Here is a 17164-nt window from a genome sequence, read left to right as displayed (position 1 = left end):
TCGGAAGTGAAATATATATTTTCTGTCAGCAATACTCTATTTCCAGTATATGAATCCATGTCAAGTTACAAATGCACAAGAAATGGTGATGTCCATGAAACAAACAGTAACATAAGCTGTTCATCAAATTTACAGACCTATTGATCACTGGACAGGAAAACCTATATATGCCTGGACTGGATACTATCCTGTGGGCAGCCGCGAGGAGACATTAACTAGGTAAAAGGTCATGTACAGCCACAGGTCATGTACATGTAATACCAACAATGACCCAATTGCTCTTTCAGACAATGGGAGAATGAATCACCCGTCTTACACCTCTAAGGGTGTGTCGCTACCTTCTTAGTACATAAACAGGTACCTGGTTCAAAAACCTAGAAAAAGCCTGCTTCTCTGTTTTTAGAAGTAATCCCTGAGGTAACTTGGCTGGACTTGAAATACCCTGTTGGTTCTGTGACCAAGGTCAACAGGATGATGAGCCCTGATGAGACCTAAACTTGTCTGAGACTTGAACCCTGTGACCCCAAGCCAATGCCTAGACTAGTAAGGCTAATGCACTGTTCTGGCAGGAGACCCAGGCTTGAACCCTATCAGTTACAAATAGGTGAATCCAATATAGGGCCTGATGTGTCATTACTTAAAGGGTGATGGAAGGTTTTTTACATTTCAGTCATGCTTATTCAGAGCAATTGGGGTTAAATTTCATGCTCAAGGGCACATCAGAGAGAAGGGCATCGAGATATGAAGTCTCATGTAGATGTTTCCTCCCTTTATCACAATACTCATGTTCCTCACAATGAAAAGGTCTCTTTCTTTCCTCAATAGAATTCAGTATGAGAGGTTCCTGTATTATATTTCAGCTCACCACTGAAGTATTACCTATTGCTTCCCTGCTCTTTCCAAGATCTTGCGGTTGGCGTGTATTTGCAGGTAGTAAGAGTCTTGGAAACATTGCTACACACTAACGTAGAAATAAATCAATCAATCTGAGAGATTTATCAGTATAATGACAATACATAAAACATTGTGAAATACTCCAAGCTTCCCTACGGTCATAAGTATATTGCTTGTATTTGCACGTAAGAATACGTAAGGAAACAGTGACACAGTGTTACGTGACAATACTCCAAGCTACCTTTTCCAGCGGTGATACATTGCCCTGATACACTACATTGAAGCTGCAGTCTGCTGCCCAGTCTGGTCACCGCAGCCACTTGTTTTGGTAGACAGCCAAGGACTGGGACTGGAGAAATGTAAATCATCAAATCACAGTTTATTTAAAAGTGCATTTAACAAAAGCCTCAATACCCTTTACAAAAAAATTAATAAAGAAGTTTAACGCTCGTCGTAATCCTCCTCGTCTGAGGAGGAGCAAGGATCGGACCAAAGCGCAGCGTGGTTTGAAGACATACTTTAATTATTAAACGAAGACGAAAAACACGTGACAAAATAACAAACGAACGAAAACAGTACCGTGTGGCGAACAAACACAGACACGGCAACAATCACCCACAAACAAACAGTGAAAACAGTCAACCTTAATATGGTTCCCAATCAGAGACAATGACAAACACCTGCCTTTAATTGAGAACCATATTAGGCCAAACAATAAACCCAACATAGAAACACATAACATAGAATGCCCACCCAGCTCACGTCCTGACCAACTAAACAAGACTGAACAAAGGAAATAAGGTCAGGAACGTGACAAGAAGAAAGCAAGAAACAACAGAGAATTCAAACTTAAGTATAACCACTCTCAAATTAATAGACAGAGCTATGGATGCAAATACGTTCCAAATATGATATCAAAATGAGAGTTGTAACCATGGTATACAGTGCTTGTTTATCACTAATTGATAACTGATTTAACAGAAACAGGAATTAGATGAAACAATATGCAAACAAAACTCAGATCAGGTGATGGAAATCCCACAAATAAACCGTGTTGTGCTCCGAACTCGCTCAACCAGTCAGGGAGGGCAGCGAAATAAGGAAGCCAGATTGGGTCAACATGGAGAAGTCAAAAACCTGTTTGGTGGTTTGGAAAGGGTGATGTACGAAACCAGTTCTGAAACAAAAAGAGGGATATTTACAAGTGTTGCATGAGTTTTTTTTGTTTCTCCTGAGCCTGTCATTATATACCCTCAAATGTATTGTGATTGTGTAGCTGTAGAAGCATTTCATTACATCCAGTTATTAACAACGTCAGTGCAACAAGTTCTATGCAATCAATAAATATCATATTTGTTTACTATTTGAAATGTATGACAATTACTAGACATATAGTATTACAAACAGCTGGTGAATGAGACTGAATATAAATCACAAACTAAAGTTCAAGTCAAGATATTGTAAGTGGCTTTGCTACACTATACATTAAGTAGCAAAAATACCATGGAGTTTAATGGTATTCAAACGCATTGTGTAATTACCTAATAACTATACGTGTGACTTATTGAGAATTCCTTGTTTTATGTAAATGCAGTTTCAGTATATAGCTGAGAAGTTGCTGTACATTCTCGTTACCAAAAAGAAAAAACTACATCGTTGCACAAGTAATTCACTTTCAAGTTGCATGTCCTGTTTTGCCTTAACCCCATCCTGCAACCACACCTACCCATTGGAATCCCAGTTTGGTGGAGCTGGTCTGTGGATTTTATTTTCCTTTGAACCATAACCAACTCTCCACAGCCAGTTTGCTGCTGCTGCTCTGCTATGTCTCCACTCACTGGGTGACATCACTGGAGTTTCCCCTTTTGTGCTAGTAGCAGGCCGGGCATAAAAACGACAGGGCTTCTGGCAGAAGTCCATTCTAACAAACGAGCAAAACACAGGACACCTATCAAGCTACAACTCTGTCAAAACAGAAAAAGACCTTTAGGAGATATTCGGGCAGATATTCAGTCGCTAGACTTTTCCACTGCCACCAAGCGCCAAGAGTTTGAACCTCGTTCTACAACACTATGGAGGGGTATGCGATGACACCTGGAGACATGGAGAGGGGCCCTGTGTACAACACAACGGTGACAGCTGTTGCTGAGAGAAAGGGCTCCAGAGGTTGGCTATGGAGGCTTTGTGGGGTCCTCTTAATAGCAGCTTTATGTGCGGCAGCAGCCCTGCTCTTTGCCTGGTTTCAGCATGGAAGACCGGCAACGGTAAGGAACTCTAATGATGGCCAATATTTACCACATTTCTGAAATAGAGGACCGTACAATCAACTAACATCCTCTTGGTTGATTTCACAGATGCAGGACGAAATGGAGCCTCAACTGGAGATACTCATTGGTGCAAAAGGTGATTATTTGATTGACAGATGCCCTTTTTCATTGAATTCCTTCTCACTATAATTGCTTTAATCAAAGGTTACGGTTGTAGGCAACGTCATAGCTTTTGCTTGTGCTATTCATGGCTAATATGTTTCTCTCCCTCAGATACCCACCATACATTGAAGCAGATTGCCGGCAATGCAAAAGCAGCCATCCATTTAGAGGGTGAGTGACCTACAGCCTTGTGCAGCCAGCCTTGACTGTGTCTGTTGAAGGTTAGCAAATGTCTAGTGGGCTAGTATGTCTTAGTGTCTTTCCATTGTAGAAGCTAGGGGATTCTTTTTAAGCATCCCCATTCAAAAATAAGGTTTAAGGTTTAAAACCGTGTCTAGTGGGCTAGTAAGTATTTCTTTCTATTGGAGAAGCCCTAGGATATTTGTAAAACATTCCCATTGACAAAAACGAAACCACAACACAAGGAAGCAAAGAAGTTGCTTAATCATTAGCTTGTCTCTTGTTGCCACCAGAGTAAATTGACAAAAGCTTTGTAAGAAGAAATAGCTACCAGTTGGATCTGGGACCTCAAAGTTGTAACAATGAGCCTTTCTTCCCTCTACTGCCAGGTGAATACAATCCTAATCTTACCACTGACACCGTGCAGTGGAGAAAGGATGACGGCCAGGCTTTTTCCCAGGGCGGGTTCGAGCTACAGGGGAACCAAATCCTCATCCCACACACTGGGCTCTTCTTCGTTTACAGCCAGGCTTCGTTTAGGGTCAAGTGCAACGGCCCGGGCGAGCATACCACTCCTCTGAGTCACGTTATTTGGCGCTATTCGGACTCCATCGGGGTTAATGCTAATCTTCTTAACGGGGTAAGGTCAGTTTGTCAACGAAAGTACGGTGATGCTGAGTCCAATAACGGCGAAGGCTGGTACAATGCAGTTTACCTTGGCGCAGTGTTTCAGCTGAATGAAGGGGACAAACTGTGGACTGAGACCAATCGACTGACCGACGTGGAGCCAGAGCAGGGCAAGAACTTTTTTGGTGTGTTTGCACTATGATGAGAGAGAGGCATGCCAGAAGTGAATATTTGTTAAAACAGTTTTATGTTAAAACTCTTATTTTAGTATTGCAATTTTATGGTAACTGAGCAATCTTAAAGGAGATAGGTCTAATCTTAATGGTTATTTTTGTAAACTGCAATAGCTTGAGAAATTATTATTGTTTTTCCATACATGATTGTCCATTCTCTGTATTGTAGATTTTGCACCAAATAATATTATGACTTCGGGTTATTTATATTAACTTAAAAAAATGATATTTACTATTTATATGAAAATACATATTAACTTTTTAAAAAAGGATTTACTATTTATATGAAAATACATGTGAACTTAAAAAAATGATATTTACTATTTATATGAAAATACTATGGAGTACTGTAGTATAAGTTATTTTTATTCACATAAGTCTAGCAGTAGCCTATACTAGGCCTATCAGAATACATTACTACATACTAAGTTATTGAATTTAATGTACTGGTGTAGTAATGTTTATTTAAATGTGATTGTGTTGTATTTCATTTGTCACCTATTCAGAGTGGTTGAATCAACTAATAAATTCCAAATGTTCTCAACTTTAGCAGACTCAAAGTTTGATTATATTTAATTGTGCAGTTTGGAGGGGACGGGGGAGACAGAGGGGGTCTGGACATATCCAACTGTCTTATGTGGTTGAGGGTAAATAGGTTTTGACTTTAGCAATAAATGAACACTAAGGGCTCTATTCCTTCTATACATTTGAAGCGCTACAGACTCCGCGATAGACATGTAAAGGTCATTTCAGATTGAGCCGACATCTGCAGCGTTTACCGTGAATGCAGTCTCCGCCAAAGCAGGAACATTGCCTTTAAATTTCAATCACTCTGTAACGCTGAACTTCTGTAATGCAGATTGAATTGAAGCCCTACATGTGTTTTTGAGAAGCTTTGCACCAGAAACTGTGATACAAAGTGCCTCCCCAATAACTTCAGACCAAAACAAGGGAAATTCCCTTTTGTGTTTTTTCTCCTGCTGTGTCAGGTGAGACGGCCCACATATGCCATGCCTGGGGATTCCCCCACTGACTTTCTTCCTCCTCCTCGAAAGCATCATAGGTTTTCAGTCAGGTGGGTGGGTGGATGGGGCTGTAAACATCTGAGCTGAAATACTGTATGTGCATGAGAAAATATGTTTGTCCCAGAAACATCTTGTCTGTATCACATTCAAAATCAAATCAAATGTATTTATAAAGCACTTCTTACATCAGCTGATATCTCAAAGTGCTGTACAGAAACACAGCCTTAAACCCCAAACAGCAAGCAATGCAGGTGTAGAAGCACGGTGGCTAGGAAAAACTCCCTAGAAAGGCCAGAACCTAGGAAGAAACCTAGAGAGGAACCAGGCAACGAGGGGTGGCCAGTTGTCTTCTGGCTGTGCCGGGTGGAGATTATAACAGATGTCCAAGATGTTCAAATGTTCATAGATGACCAGCATGGTCAAATAATAATAATCACAGTGGTTGTCGAGGGTGCAACAGGTCAGCATCTCAGGAGTAAATGTCAGTTGGCTTTTCATAGCCGATCATTCAGAGTTTCTCAACCGCTCCTGCTGTCTCTAGAGAGTTGAAAACAGCAGGTCTGGGACAGGTAGCACGTCCGGTGAACAGGTCAGGGTTCCATAGCCTTAGGCAGAACAGTTGAAACTCTAGCAGCAGCATGGCCAGGTGGACTGGGGACAGCAAGGAGTCATCAGGCCAGGTAGTCCTGAGGCATGGTCCTAGGGCTCAGGTCCTTCGAGAGAGAGAGAGAAAGAAAGAAAGATGTGGATTGGGAGTCCCATAGGGCAGCGCATAATTGGCCCAGCGTCGTCCGGGTTTGGCCGGGGTAGGACCTCATTGTAAATAATAATTTGTTCTTAATTTAACTGCCTAGTTAAATAAAGTTTTAAAAAATTATAATAATAAAAATATTGTCCCAAGATGAGATTGCCATTTCGCATGACCCTTTGCAGCTGGCTGTTGTGTAACATGTATGTCTGCCTTTCACTTTCAGCTCATATTGCGATCTCAATCTTTGAGTTCATATTGCCTTTTAATTGGAAATTACACCAATACCCATTGGTTAATAGGTCAATAAATTATGAAGTGGAAGCATATTGTATGATTGACACAGAGGCTCTTAGTAATGGGACTGAAATTACTTTTAATTGTAGATTACAATTTTCCTCAATCGCTTTGGCTCAATTCTCAAACGAGAATTATTTTTTTCAAAACATTAAGTTCAAATCTCTGAACAGTTCATTTCTTGTTCACACCAGATTTGAATTTCTTATTCATTTAAGCAAATTGCATGTGTTTTGGCACACGTGTGCAAAAGAGTAAGTACAATTGTCTACAATTTGCACAATAACTACATGCACATGGCTTGCTGATCAAACCTGATAAGTTGATTCTCAGTGAAATTGTCATACTCTTCACAATTTCTAAACATTCTTTCATCGTGTGAGCCGTCACATGTAAAATGATCCATTCAATTACCAAACTCTGTCAGACATACATGTATATTCCATAAATATCTATGCCATGGAATGTTTGTGATGTCTGATAAAATGACAAATGACCTGCCAGGTGACATAGTAATGAAATCGGAATCACAATCTTACCAATCAACCAATCAAGTTTGGAAGCATATATATGGAGCTTGCCCACAGCACAATCACTACCATTTTTGAACATGGCGGAACATCACAACCCTGAACAGCAGCTACATGCTCGTGGAAGAGAAAGAAGAAGATGTGTAAGAATGCATGGTGGTGGTGTTAGGGGAAGACATAATAGAGGAAGAGGTAGAAGGCAAATAATAAAAGTCCCTGATGAAATCAGAGCCACATTGTGGACCATGTCATAAACCACGGTCTGACAATGGAAGAGGCTGGTCATAGTGTACAGCCTAATGTAAACAGGTCCACAGTGTCATAAACCACGGTCTGACAATGGAAGAGGCTGGTCGGAGAGTACAGCCTAATGTAAACAGGTCCACTGAGTCATCAATTGTGCAACCATTCCGTAGGGAAACAGGTGAATATGTACTCATTGTTTACTTTGTTACAGCATTTCATTCACAACAATACAGCAACTATTGTAAAGGTAAATGCAAGTCTGAAAATCACAATGTACTGTAAGATATGTTTGAGGAATACACAGTAATACAGCACCATTTGAATACAATATACTGTCTGTAACATGGTCTATTTGTGAGTTCTACATGTCATATATAGGACTGCACAATGACCTCATGCTGGTGGCAGAGCAGCAGCATTCAGCCATCAGTAAGAACAAGAAATTTGCAACATGGTCATAGGCAACAATTCCATCAGGCTAAGAGAGATACAAAGTGCAATCATAAATGACGACAATATCTTCGCAAATATCAAATTTGTCAGCATTTCCATTATAGACAGAGTTTTGGAGAAGAAAAAAAATCTAATGACTATGAAACAACTCTACAAGGTGCCATTTGAGAGGAATAGTGAAGGAGCTGCGGTACCAGTATTGTCAGGTTCTGCTTTTCTTTTCTTAGTCAACCTTGTGTTCTTTTTCTTTGTGTTCTGGAACGTAGCCCTGGCTTTCATTTTTGTTCATTGATTTCACCTGTGTTCGTTTCTCACCTGGTCTCATCAGCTCCCTATTAAGTTCAGTTTTTTCTGTTTGTATGGTTGAGTTATTGTTTGTTTTTTGATTACATTTACATTTTAGTCATTTAGCAGACGCTCTTATCCAGAGCGACTTACAGTAGAGTGCATACATTTTATTACATTTTACATACTGAGACATGGATATCCCTACCGGCCAAACCCTCCCTAACCCGGACGACGCTATGCCAATTGTGCGTCGCCCCACGGACCTCCCGGTTGCGGCCGGCAGCAACAGAGCCTGGGCGCGAACCCAGCCCAGCCTGGGCGCGAACCCAGAGACTCTGGTGGCGCAGCTAGCACTGCGATGCAGTGCCCTAGACCACTGCGCCACCCGGGAGGCCTACCTGTGATTACCTACCTGTGTTTGACCATTTCCTGCATGTGACCACAATTCCTGCCTTCTGCGACGGCTTAATAAACATCTGCCGCACTGAGTATTCATTACAAGTATGTCCAGGTAAACCATTGGTGTCCACGTGGTATATTGTACAGGAAGTTTTACTGTACTTCAATGATGCCTGTATATACTTCTTGAAGTTGTAGATACTCATAAGAACAGAAAACATTTATACTTTACTGAACTGTCTGATTCTAGAATAGTTTTACATAGCATAAGTTTATATTTTGTTTCTGTGTTACTATATAGAGAATAATGGAGCTGGAAGGACATGAAATGACCATCATTCTTGTTTTTGTGGCCGAGGCTGGGTTCAATCTTTCAATCTTACGTGTGCTGCCATTTCTGAGAATGGTGTGAGCACACATTCCACATATTGTGCTCTGTAACACCCAACTTCTCCTGGCCTTCCTAAATACACTTTACAGAGACCTAATGCCAGCACACGAAAGAGTTAGACTGTATTTGGCAAATTCTGTAATTGTGTGGGATAATGTCAGCTTCCACCGACCCAACAGTGTTCGGGAATGGTCTGCTGCGCATGAAATAATAACAATGGAGTTCCTTCCACTATCCTCCCCATTCCTGAATCCGATAGTTTTTGTTCAGCATGGAGGTGGAAAGTGTATAACTATCTGGCACAAGGTTAGATGTCATGAATGCTGCTTGTGAGGACATTTCAGGGGATGGTTGAGCCATGCAAGGAGATTCCCCCCAGTGCATCGCAAGGGAAAACATCAAATGTGCTGTTGACGAATCTCTGGCCAGACCAACAAGAGTGACAGGCTGTCCACCAAGAAGATGGGAACTTGTAGTGTTATAAACTGTGAGGTACAATTTATTGTTTTTTTACAGCACTGTAGTTGTGGGGGTTTTACATTTTCTTTGTTGCATGGATGTCATCTTGTGGCAAATATTCTGTTCACTATATATGACTTTACATGTAAGAAATATGTAAAAATGGACATGCAAATGTGAATTTCTATTTACATGTAACACATTGCTACAAAAATAATTGTAGTGTATACATATAAATGTGCATATCCTTTTTCTGTGTACTACAGTATTGACTTTTCCCAGTAAACTTCGACCTACTGTTAAAATTGGTATCTAAAAAGCTCAGTGTGATACACAATAGCATTCCGCTAGACAAAACGGACATTCTTGTATAGTACAGTAAGCAGTCAGTGTCAGCAAAAAAGTAGAACAAAACTGCCATTTTGTATATAACAAACATTTCCAGGGTTGACTGCCATGGTGATTAAACATCTAAACATTTTGACCAGTACGGCTCACACGATGACAAAAAACATTTACTTTTGGTGGCATTGGCCAATTTACCGACACAATAACTAGGTTTTGAAGCATGAATTAAATGTTTTTGGTGAGTTATTACATTTTGCAGACATGCAATAGAGTTGTGCTGTTCCATAAAAGAGTTGTGACAATTGCACTTACAGTTTAGAGAACGTTAAGACTGTTTCAGAACATTTGCCAAAGCGATTGAGAAACTAATAAACAGAATCCCTTGGGTGTCATTAACTGATGGTGCCATCTAGTGGTTAAAACAGCTGTGTGACATGCGTGTCCCTTTGGACATGGTTATGATACCACATATTGTCTGTCATAAAATACCCATTCAAAGTATAATGAAGTGTTTTGTCGTATATGAGGGTATTTACATGAAATTATGTTCATTATTAGTCCAATTGAACACAACATGATACACATAAATTCAGTGAAAAACAATGGGTTTATTTTACTATGATTATCCATATATTTGAATACATATAATCTGAAATATATCAACATTTAAAATTGTAAATTTAGTGTATACAAATATCTTAAAATCCAGTTGTATTCACTGAGTGTACAAAACATTAAGAATGCCTGCTTTTTCCATGACATAGACTGAACAAGTGAATCCAGGTGAAAGCTATGATCACTTATTGACGTCACCTGTTAAATCCACTTCAATCAGTATAGACGAAGGGGAGGAGAAGGATTTTTAAGCCTTGAGACCATTGAGACATGGATTGCGTATGTGAACCATTCAGAGGGTGAATGGGCAAGACAAAGTGTCTTTGAACAGGGTATGGTAGTAGGTGACAGGCACACCGGCTTGAATGTGTCAAGAACTGCAACACTCTGGATTTTTCGCAACAGTTTCCCGTGTGTATCAAGAATGGTCCACCACCCAAAGGACATCCAGCCAACTTGACACAACTGTGAGAAGTATTCGAGTCAACATGGGCCAGCATCCCTGTGGAATGCTTTCAACACCTTGTAGGCCGTGCCCCGACAAATTGAGGCCGTCCTGAGGGCAAAAGGGGCTGAAACCCAATATTAGAAAGGTGTTCCTAATGTTTTGTACACTTAGTGTATATTCATACATGTGCAAGAGTATATTTCTCTAAATAATCTTCGCATACATATATTACAATATTACCCAATGTCGTCCATGTACAGTTAATAAATAGTGACTATTTCATCCAATAACTTCCTATGGAGAGGTCGTATATCTCACTTTCCTATACCCTGAGCTACAGTATGTCATTAGAACGGCAACAAAATCATGACCTGAATCCTTCTTTTGTCTTGAACTATAGTGCAACATGAGATAATGCTATTTGGAAAAGTAACGTCACTTACGTAACTTGCCAATAAAGCTGTGTTATATCATTGCTTCATACATTTTGACAAATTGCTAATGAATGAGATTGTACATATATATTAACTGTCGTATACGCATGTCAGAATCCTTTCCATATACCGTTACATATATTCTTCGTCATCACATTCACAAATGTAGTTGTACAAAGCTAAAAATCTGAGGGAAAATTCGGAATAAATGTCAAATATAAGACCAACGGGCGACAGGCATGTACACTCACATTTACATTTATATTCAGATTGTCAATGAATCTGTTTTTCCCTAAAGACAAAGAAAATAAGAAGGCTTGGAAGAATGATGCATAATAAATATGCCATTTCAAATCTTTAGGAGGTTGAACTACCTTTGAATATCTCTGATGTGTCCAATAAAATTCTAATTGTGGGAACATATCCATTCAAGTCCAATTGAAAACTTTCAAAAAGATGATCCATAGAAAACTTATTAGGTTACATATCATAGTACACTATTTTCTTATCAAATGGGTTTCATATATTCAAGAGCATACAACAGCAAAAATGTGATTGAAGATACAAAGCTGTACTTGAATATGTATACGGCAAAACATCCACAAAAAATCTTGCTATTGTCCCAAAATGAGGGTGTCCATTCCAAAATCCTCTACCGCATATGGCTATAATGTTGGCATTTCACTTTCAGTTAGGTTGACTTTACACTTTGAGTTTAGATGGCGTTTTGATATGAAATCCAGTAAATTGAATCCACAGGGAAACTGTGCTGTTTTTTCCACTCGCATTGCATTTGAACAGTTTCCACCCCTTAACCCCCCCCCCCCCAAAAAAAAAGGGCACAACACTGAATCCATGACATAACATATCATACATTATGTAATAACAATATTAATCAATTACCATGTGCTTCGCTATTTCAACAAACAGAAGACCAATAGGCAGAGACGGGAGTCAAAAAGAGACAAATAGAGACGGGAGTCAAAAAGAGACAAATAGAGACGGGAGTCAAAAAGAGACAAATCGAGACGGGAGTCAAAAAGGAGCAAGCACACACAGTACACAAAGTCCTCCTGGAGATCCTGGATACATTTGCACAACGGAACGAGAAAACAAACAAAGGGAAGGAGGAAAGAGGAGGAGTGAAAAGGGGAGATCTGTCAATTTTTTTGTCTCCACAAGTAGACTGAGGGTTACTCTGGGATGTGCTTGTCTCTTATTCAATAACTCCTAGTACTAGTCACAAGTGCTTCAGGTTCACACAGTGAGATAGACTGTGAGAAAGACTGGTGTTACCCCGGGTGACTCGCCTCACAGCAGCCTGCAGTGAATGGAAAAGCCCTCTTCCGTCATGTGCCTCCACTCACTCTGTCAATATCAGTAGCTTGTGCTCTTTTTCCATAACAAGTGAAAGTCACAGTGCCTCCATGTATGTTTGTTCCTCCATGTGCTCTGAGCTCTTCCAGCGCCCCACCCCACACCCCTTCACTTGTAGAGCAGTGGGATCTGGCTGTTGTGACAGTGGTTGCGACTTATCTTGCTGTCCGTCTGGTACAGGTTGGAGGAGTTGGAGAAGGAGGGGGGTAAGGAGGAGTGATTGTCCGACGCAGGGTTGGGGTAACCGGGTGGGGGCAGGAGAGACTTGGGGTCTGGCTGGGAAGAGGGCGGGGACGGGTTGCTGTGGTTCTGGTTGGTGCCTGATGAGGGCCGTCGTCGGTTGCGCAGGGCCTGTCTCTCAACCAGCTGGTTGCGGAGCTCCGATACCCTCTGCTCTTTCTGAGAGCACGGAAGAGGTCTTATTAATACTGGATACTCATGGGTAAAGCGGAATCATTTATAAATCATTCACTGAGCATGAATTAGACATGTATTCATCATGTATCAATCATGTTTTAATCAAACCAAATGTATCTATTAGTAAAATATAATAAAAATGAATGATTGGAAAGATTGATTGGTTGGTCAAATAATTCAGACATATTAGATGTATTTTAATATATGCATTTTGATTGTATTTTGATAGCTAAGGTATCAAAGTGAGTGTGTATTGTAGTACTACCTGTATGATACAGATTGGTTGAATGATTGATTATTAGTTCCAATAATTCAGATGTATTTTATACGTATTAGACATATTTCAATCTAGATGTATTGTGATTCTATGTTGATAGCTAAGGCGCATCAACACGTGTGTACTGTACCTCCTGTATGATCTTCTGCAGCTCACGGTTCTCTCTCTCCAGCTGGCGAGACTTCTCCTCGTCGTTGTTGTTGGTGGACGAGCCGGTCTTCAGCGTGTCCTGCTGCTCCGACTGCCACTCACCACGCGTAATCAGCCTGCGCATCTAGAATAGAATACAATATAACTTTATTCTACACAGCCAGAGACACAGAGAAGAACCATATACTATATGTGCATTTGGAAATGTTAACATTGAAGAAAGTATTGAGACTTTCGAGTGCTGATGCGGGTGTACATTAAATACTGCTGCTAAATGACTCAGAGTCCTAGGCATCCTATTCCCTATATAGTGCACTACTTTTGACCAGAGCCCTGGTCAAAAGTAACACACTATAACGGGAATAGGGTGCCATTTGGGACACAGACCTATTCTATACAGTATACTGTACCTTGGGCACAAAGAGCACCACCAGCGTGATGTAGACAGAGAACACTATGGCCAAAGCGGCAAAGGCAAAGGAAGCGTCCTGCTGTGACGTGAGGATCATAGTGACGGGCGCCGTGATCATGCACAACACCTGCAGCGACGGGGGGGAAATGAGGCGGGATAGAGAGGATGAGAGAGGGAGCGATAGAAAGGGGAAAGAGAGGGGGGAGAGAGGGATATAGAAAGAGAGAGAGAAAGAGAGAAAGAGAGAGAGAGAAACAAAGAGTAAGATATCAAGGGAGAGGTGAGAGAGGAAAATAAGATCTAAAAAAGCGCTCGGCAACTGCTTATCATTCCAACGATGTTCCCAATATGAAAACATCATTAAAAAGTCATAGATGAAGTAGCAGGTTAGCAGTACCATACTGGCACATCATCACAATATCAAGCCTTACAAAAGCTCTCTGCTTCCCAACAAGGAGGCCTTTGCAGATTTATTTTAAAGGATTTATGTAGGGAAATGTATCATTTATCTATGTGTATCACACCACGAAATATACACAATTAAATAAAATGGTGAAATCAACAACTATGCTTTCCCTTTTTCCGGACATTAATCTGTGTTTAACAATTTCATCAAGCTATATGAATGATTGATCAATTAAATGTTCTTTCCTCTGCTTTGCAAAAAAAAAAATGACTGTATGTACTTCATAATTGCATAACCGCCCCACAGCAAATGCGCAGTCAAAATATGTAAAACTGTGGGGGGTTTGCAGTCGTAAGTGTTTTGGTTCCTCATTAAGCTGTTTTGAGATGGGAATCTGGGCAAATTCTGGCAATTAGGTAAATCATTGTTCAGAGAGTTCTAAAATGTTTTCACATTGTTGAGCAGAAATAGAAACCCAGCCTAAAGCTGAAGTTATAAAAATGTTTGCCCTTATAAGAGCAGTGGTTTGTTCGAGCAACAGTCTACATTACCAGACATTTAATGGATTTGCTCACCTGTGTGAGTGAGTAGGATTACACCTGTGCGAGTAGGATTACACCTGTGCGAGTAGGATTACACCTGTGCGAGTAGGATTACACCGGTGCGAGTAGGATTACACCTGTGCGAGTAGGATTACACCGGTGCGAGTAGGATTACACCTGTGCGAGTAGGATTACACCTGTGCGAGTAGGATTACACCTGTGCGAGTAGGATTACACCGGTGCGAGTAGGATTACACCGGTGCGAGTAGGATTACACCGGTGCGAGTAGGATTACACCTGTGCGAGTAGGATTACACCTGGGTGAGTAGGATTACACCTGTGCGAGTAGGATTACACCTGTGTGAGGGTTACCGAATGGCTATGGCTACTTGTTTGCAACACTTAGATGGTGCAATGGTACTGTATGTTATCGCTGCTATCTTAGTTAAAGTGAAGCTTAAATACCTCTATTGGTCCTTCACTGATTCAAATCAAATTCAAATGATTGTTTAAGTATAGCACTCATGCTTTGCTTTAGAGCCAAAAATACGTCTTCCAAAAATACATTTATGAGCACATGCTTACCACCAGCAATAATGCGTCTTAGCAGTATGTCATCATTATGCACTGACGAATCATTGATTCTCACGTCCACACAGAGACAATGTCTAGCCCCTGCTATCTTTCTACCGATAGTTAATTGTTGCTTGGAGATCATTCGCTCGATGGACTGCCTAAAATGCAGAGCGGAAACCAGAGCACTCCCCCTGTGATGGTTGAGACTCACAGCCACGTTGTAAATAGCCATCCCCACGGCTCGATGGTCATTGATCTTCTCCGTGGAAACAGACTTGGTCTCGTAGGCCAGAAATATCCCCAGCAAAAGCAGCAGTCCCTTGTAGCCATACACTACACCTGGTGGAGAGACAGAGGGAGGGAGAGCGAGAGCGAGAGAGCGAGAGAGAGCGAGAGAGAGCGAGAGAGAGCGAGAGAGCGAGAGAGAGCGAGAGAGCGAGAGAGCGAGAGAGCGAGAGAGCGAGAGAGCGAGAGAGAGAGAGAGCGAGAGAGAGAGAGAGAGAGAGAGAGAGAGAGAGAGAGAGAGAGAGAGAGAGAGAGAGAGAGAGAGAGATGGAGATGGAAAGCAAAGATGACGGAGTGATGTTAGGCAGTTGACTGAAGGTAATGCATATTCCCCCTTTATTTCTTTTGTCCAGGTGTCCATTATTCTTTCATTACGTCGCTCAATGGGGTGACAATATATTTGCATAGCACAGAGAGGGAATGCTATGGGGCAATGGCACAGTTTGTGACCCATATTATTTGAATTTGACAGTATTATGCATTCAGAAGAGCTGCCACTGTCAGGAAGAGAGGCAGTATGGTGATAGTGAGAAAAAGACAGATGAAAGGAGAAGATAAAATGAAAGCGTATGAGGGAAAGATAAAGGCGGGGAATGACTGACTTGAGTGAGAGGAGGGGAAGAAAAGTGGGGTCAGACAAAAAAAAGAGAGAAAGAGCTAATGTGGGGGGCTGAGATACGAGGAGTGCTTAATTTACAATGAATGGACTGGGGATTGAGGGAGTGAGAGAGTGAAAATAAGAGGGAACGAGGGAGTGAGAGAGAGAAGGAGTAGGGAAAAGAGGAGGGATACCGAGCCATGTGTTCATCTTCTCTGAGGTGCAGTGCTCCAGGAGAGGCTGAATCAGGACATCCAAGTCTCCTTTAGGGGCCTCCCTAGTGAACTTCTACTCGGAGAGAGGGTGGGGGGAGGAAGTGAGAGAGAAAGAGAGAATGAGAGAGAGACAGGGAGAGCGAGACGGAGGAGAGAGAGACAGGAAGCGAGAGACAGGGAGAGAGGGAGAGAGAGAGGAAGTGAGAGGGAACGTGAGAGAGAACGGGAGACAGAGTGAAAGACATTCCGTTGTGATATCCGCAATTTATTAACTTTAAAACTGACAAGTAGAAAGGAAACAAACAACAAGATGACTGACATCAAAGCAATAATATTTTGTTGACCACCAGACATGTGACAGTGCTAACATACGAAAGCTAATACCACATAGAATACAGTGCCTTCTGAAAGTATTCAGACCCCCTTGACTTTTTCAACATTTTGTTGTGTTGCAGCCTGACGAAAGCCGTGTGGCCGATACGTAAAAGCTTACTAAAGAACAGTGATACTATCAAGAATGGTGTGTGGGTTTCTTCTTTTTTTCTGTTACCGTGCCCCTTCAAAAAGATAGCTCAGATGTGCGAGTACCTTTTGAATATTGAATTTTGTTGAGTGACAGCCTGAATTTAAATTGGATTACATTTAGATTTTTGGTCACTGGTCTACACACAATACCCCATGATGTTATAGTGGATGTCACGCCCTGACCGTAGAGATCTTTTTATTCTCTATGTTTGGTTGGTCAGGGCGTGACTCGGGTGGGAAACTCTATGTTCTTTGTTTCTATGTTTTGGCCGGGTATGGTTCTCAATCAGGGACAGCTGTCTATCGTTGTCTCTGATTGGGAATCATACTTATGTAACAG

The 17164-nt window shown here is 41.2% G+C and overlaps 2 protein-coding genes and 1 long non-coding RNA gene across 10 annotated transcripts in view; 1 reads left to right on the top strand and 2 right to left on the bottom strand.

Annotated features, from left to right (window-relative positions):
* Positions 1 to 1256: 1256 nt before the first annotated feature.
* LOC129857446 (uncharacterized) lies at positions 1257 to 4044 on the bottom strand. The gene is made up of 3 exons (XR_008759903.1): positions 3835 to 4044; positions 2621 to 2815; positions 1257 to 2071 (listed from the first exon to the last, which is right to left on the bottom strand). It is a non-coding gene; the product is annotated as an uncharacterized LOC129857446 (long non-coding RNA).
* LOC129857445 (tumor necrosis factor-like) lies at positions 2853 to 4892 on the top strand. Its single transcript, XM_055925699.1, has 4 exons — positions 2853 to 3158; positions 3249 to 3297; positions 3435 to 3494; positions 3893 to 4892. The coding sequence occupies exons 1-4, from the start codon at positions 2967 to 2969 to the stop codon at positions 4330 to 4332; spliced, it is 741 nt and encodes a 246-aa protein (XP_055781674.1). The 5' UTR covers positions 2853 to 2966; the 3' UTR covers positions 4333 to 4892.
* A 5243-nt stretch (positions 4893 to 10135) lies between these two features.
* The window catches only part of gabbr1a (gamma-aminobutyric acid (GABA) B receptor, 1a), a 51641-nt gene continuing 44612 nt past the window's right edge, over positions 10136 to 17164 (bottom strand). For all 8 annotated transcript variants that reach the window (XM_055925688.1, XM_055925691.1, XM_055925690.1 and 5 more), the window contains 5 exons: positions 16279 to 16372; positions 15413 to 15540; positions 13676 to 13804; positions 13246 to 13389; positions 10136 to 12820 (listed from right to left, as the gene is read on the bottom strand). In XM_055925688.1, the coding sequence (XP_055781663.1) occupies positions 12530 to 12820; positions 13246 to 13389; positions 13676 to 13804; positions 15413 to 15540; positions 16279 to 16372 (786 nt within the window). In that variant the 3' untranslated portion in view covers positions 10136 to 12529. The remainder of the gene's footprint in view (positions 12821 to 13245; positions 13390 to 13675; positions 13805 to 15412; positions 15541 to 16278; positions 16373 to 17164) is intronic.

Source organism: Salvelinus fontinalis, chromosome 6 (genome assembly GCF_029448725.1).
Source record: "Salvelinus fontinalis isolate EN_2023a chromosome 6, ASM2944872v1, whole genome shotgun sequence".
Lineage (NCBI taxonomy): Eukaryota > Metazoa > Chordata > Actinopteri > Salmoniformes > Salmonidae > Salvelinus > Salvelinus fontinalis.
The sequence above is the reverse complement of the archived record's forward strand: the minus strand, read 5'-3'. Positions and strand labels throughout refer to the sequence as shown.

What these genes read in the sequence shown, in the direction of transcription:
- LOC129857445 (XM_055925699.1), top strand. Translation starts at nt 2,967, where the DNA reads ATGGAGGGGTATGCGATGACACCTGGAGACATGGAGAGGGGCCCTGTG. An exon ending in AGCATGGAAGACCGGCAACG is followed by an intron (nt 3,159 to 3,248) that starts GTAAGGAACTCT and finishes TTGATTTCACAG; the next exon opens with ATGCAGGACGAAATGGAGCC. An exon ending in GATACTCATTGGTGCAAAAG is followed by an intron (nt 3,298 to 3,434) that starts GTGATTATTTGA and finishes TCTCTCCCTCAG; the next exon opens with ATACCCACCATACATTGAAG.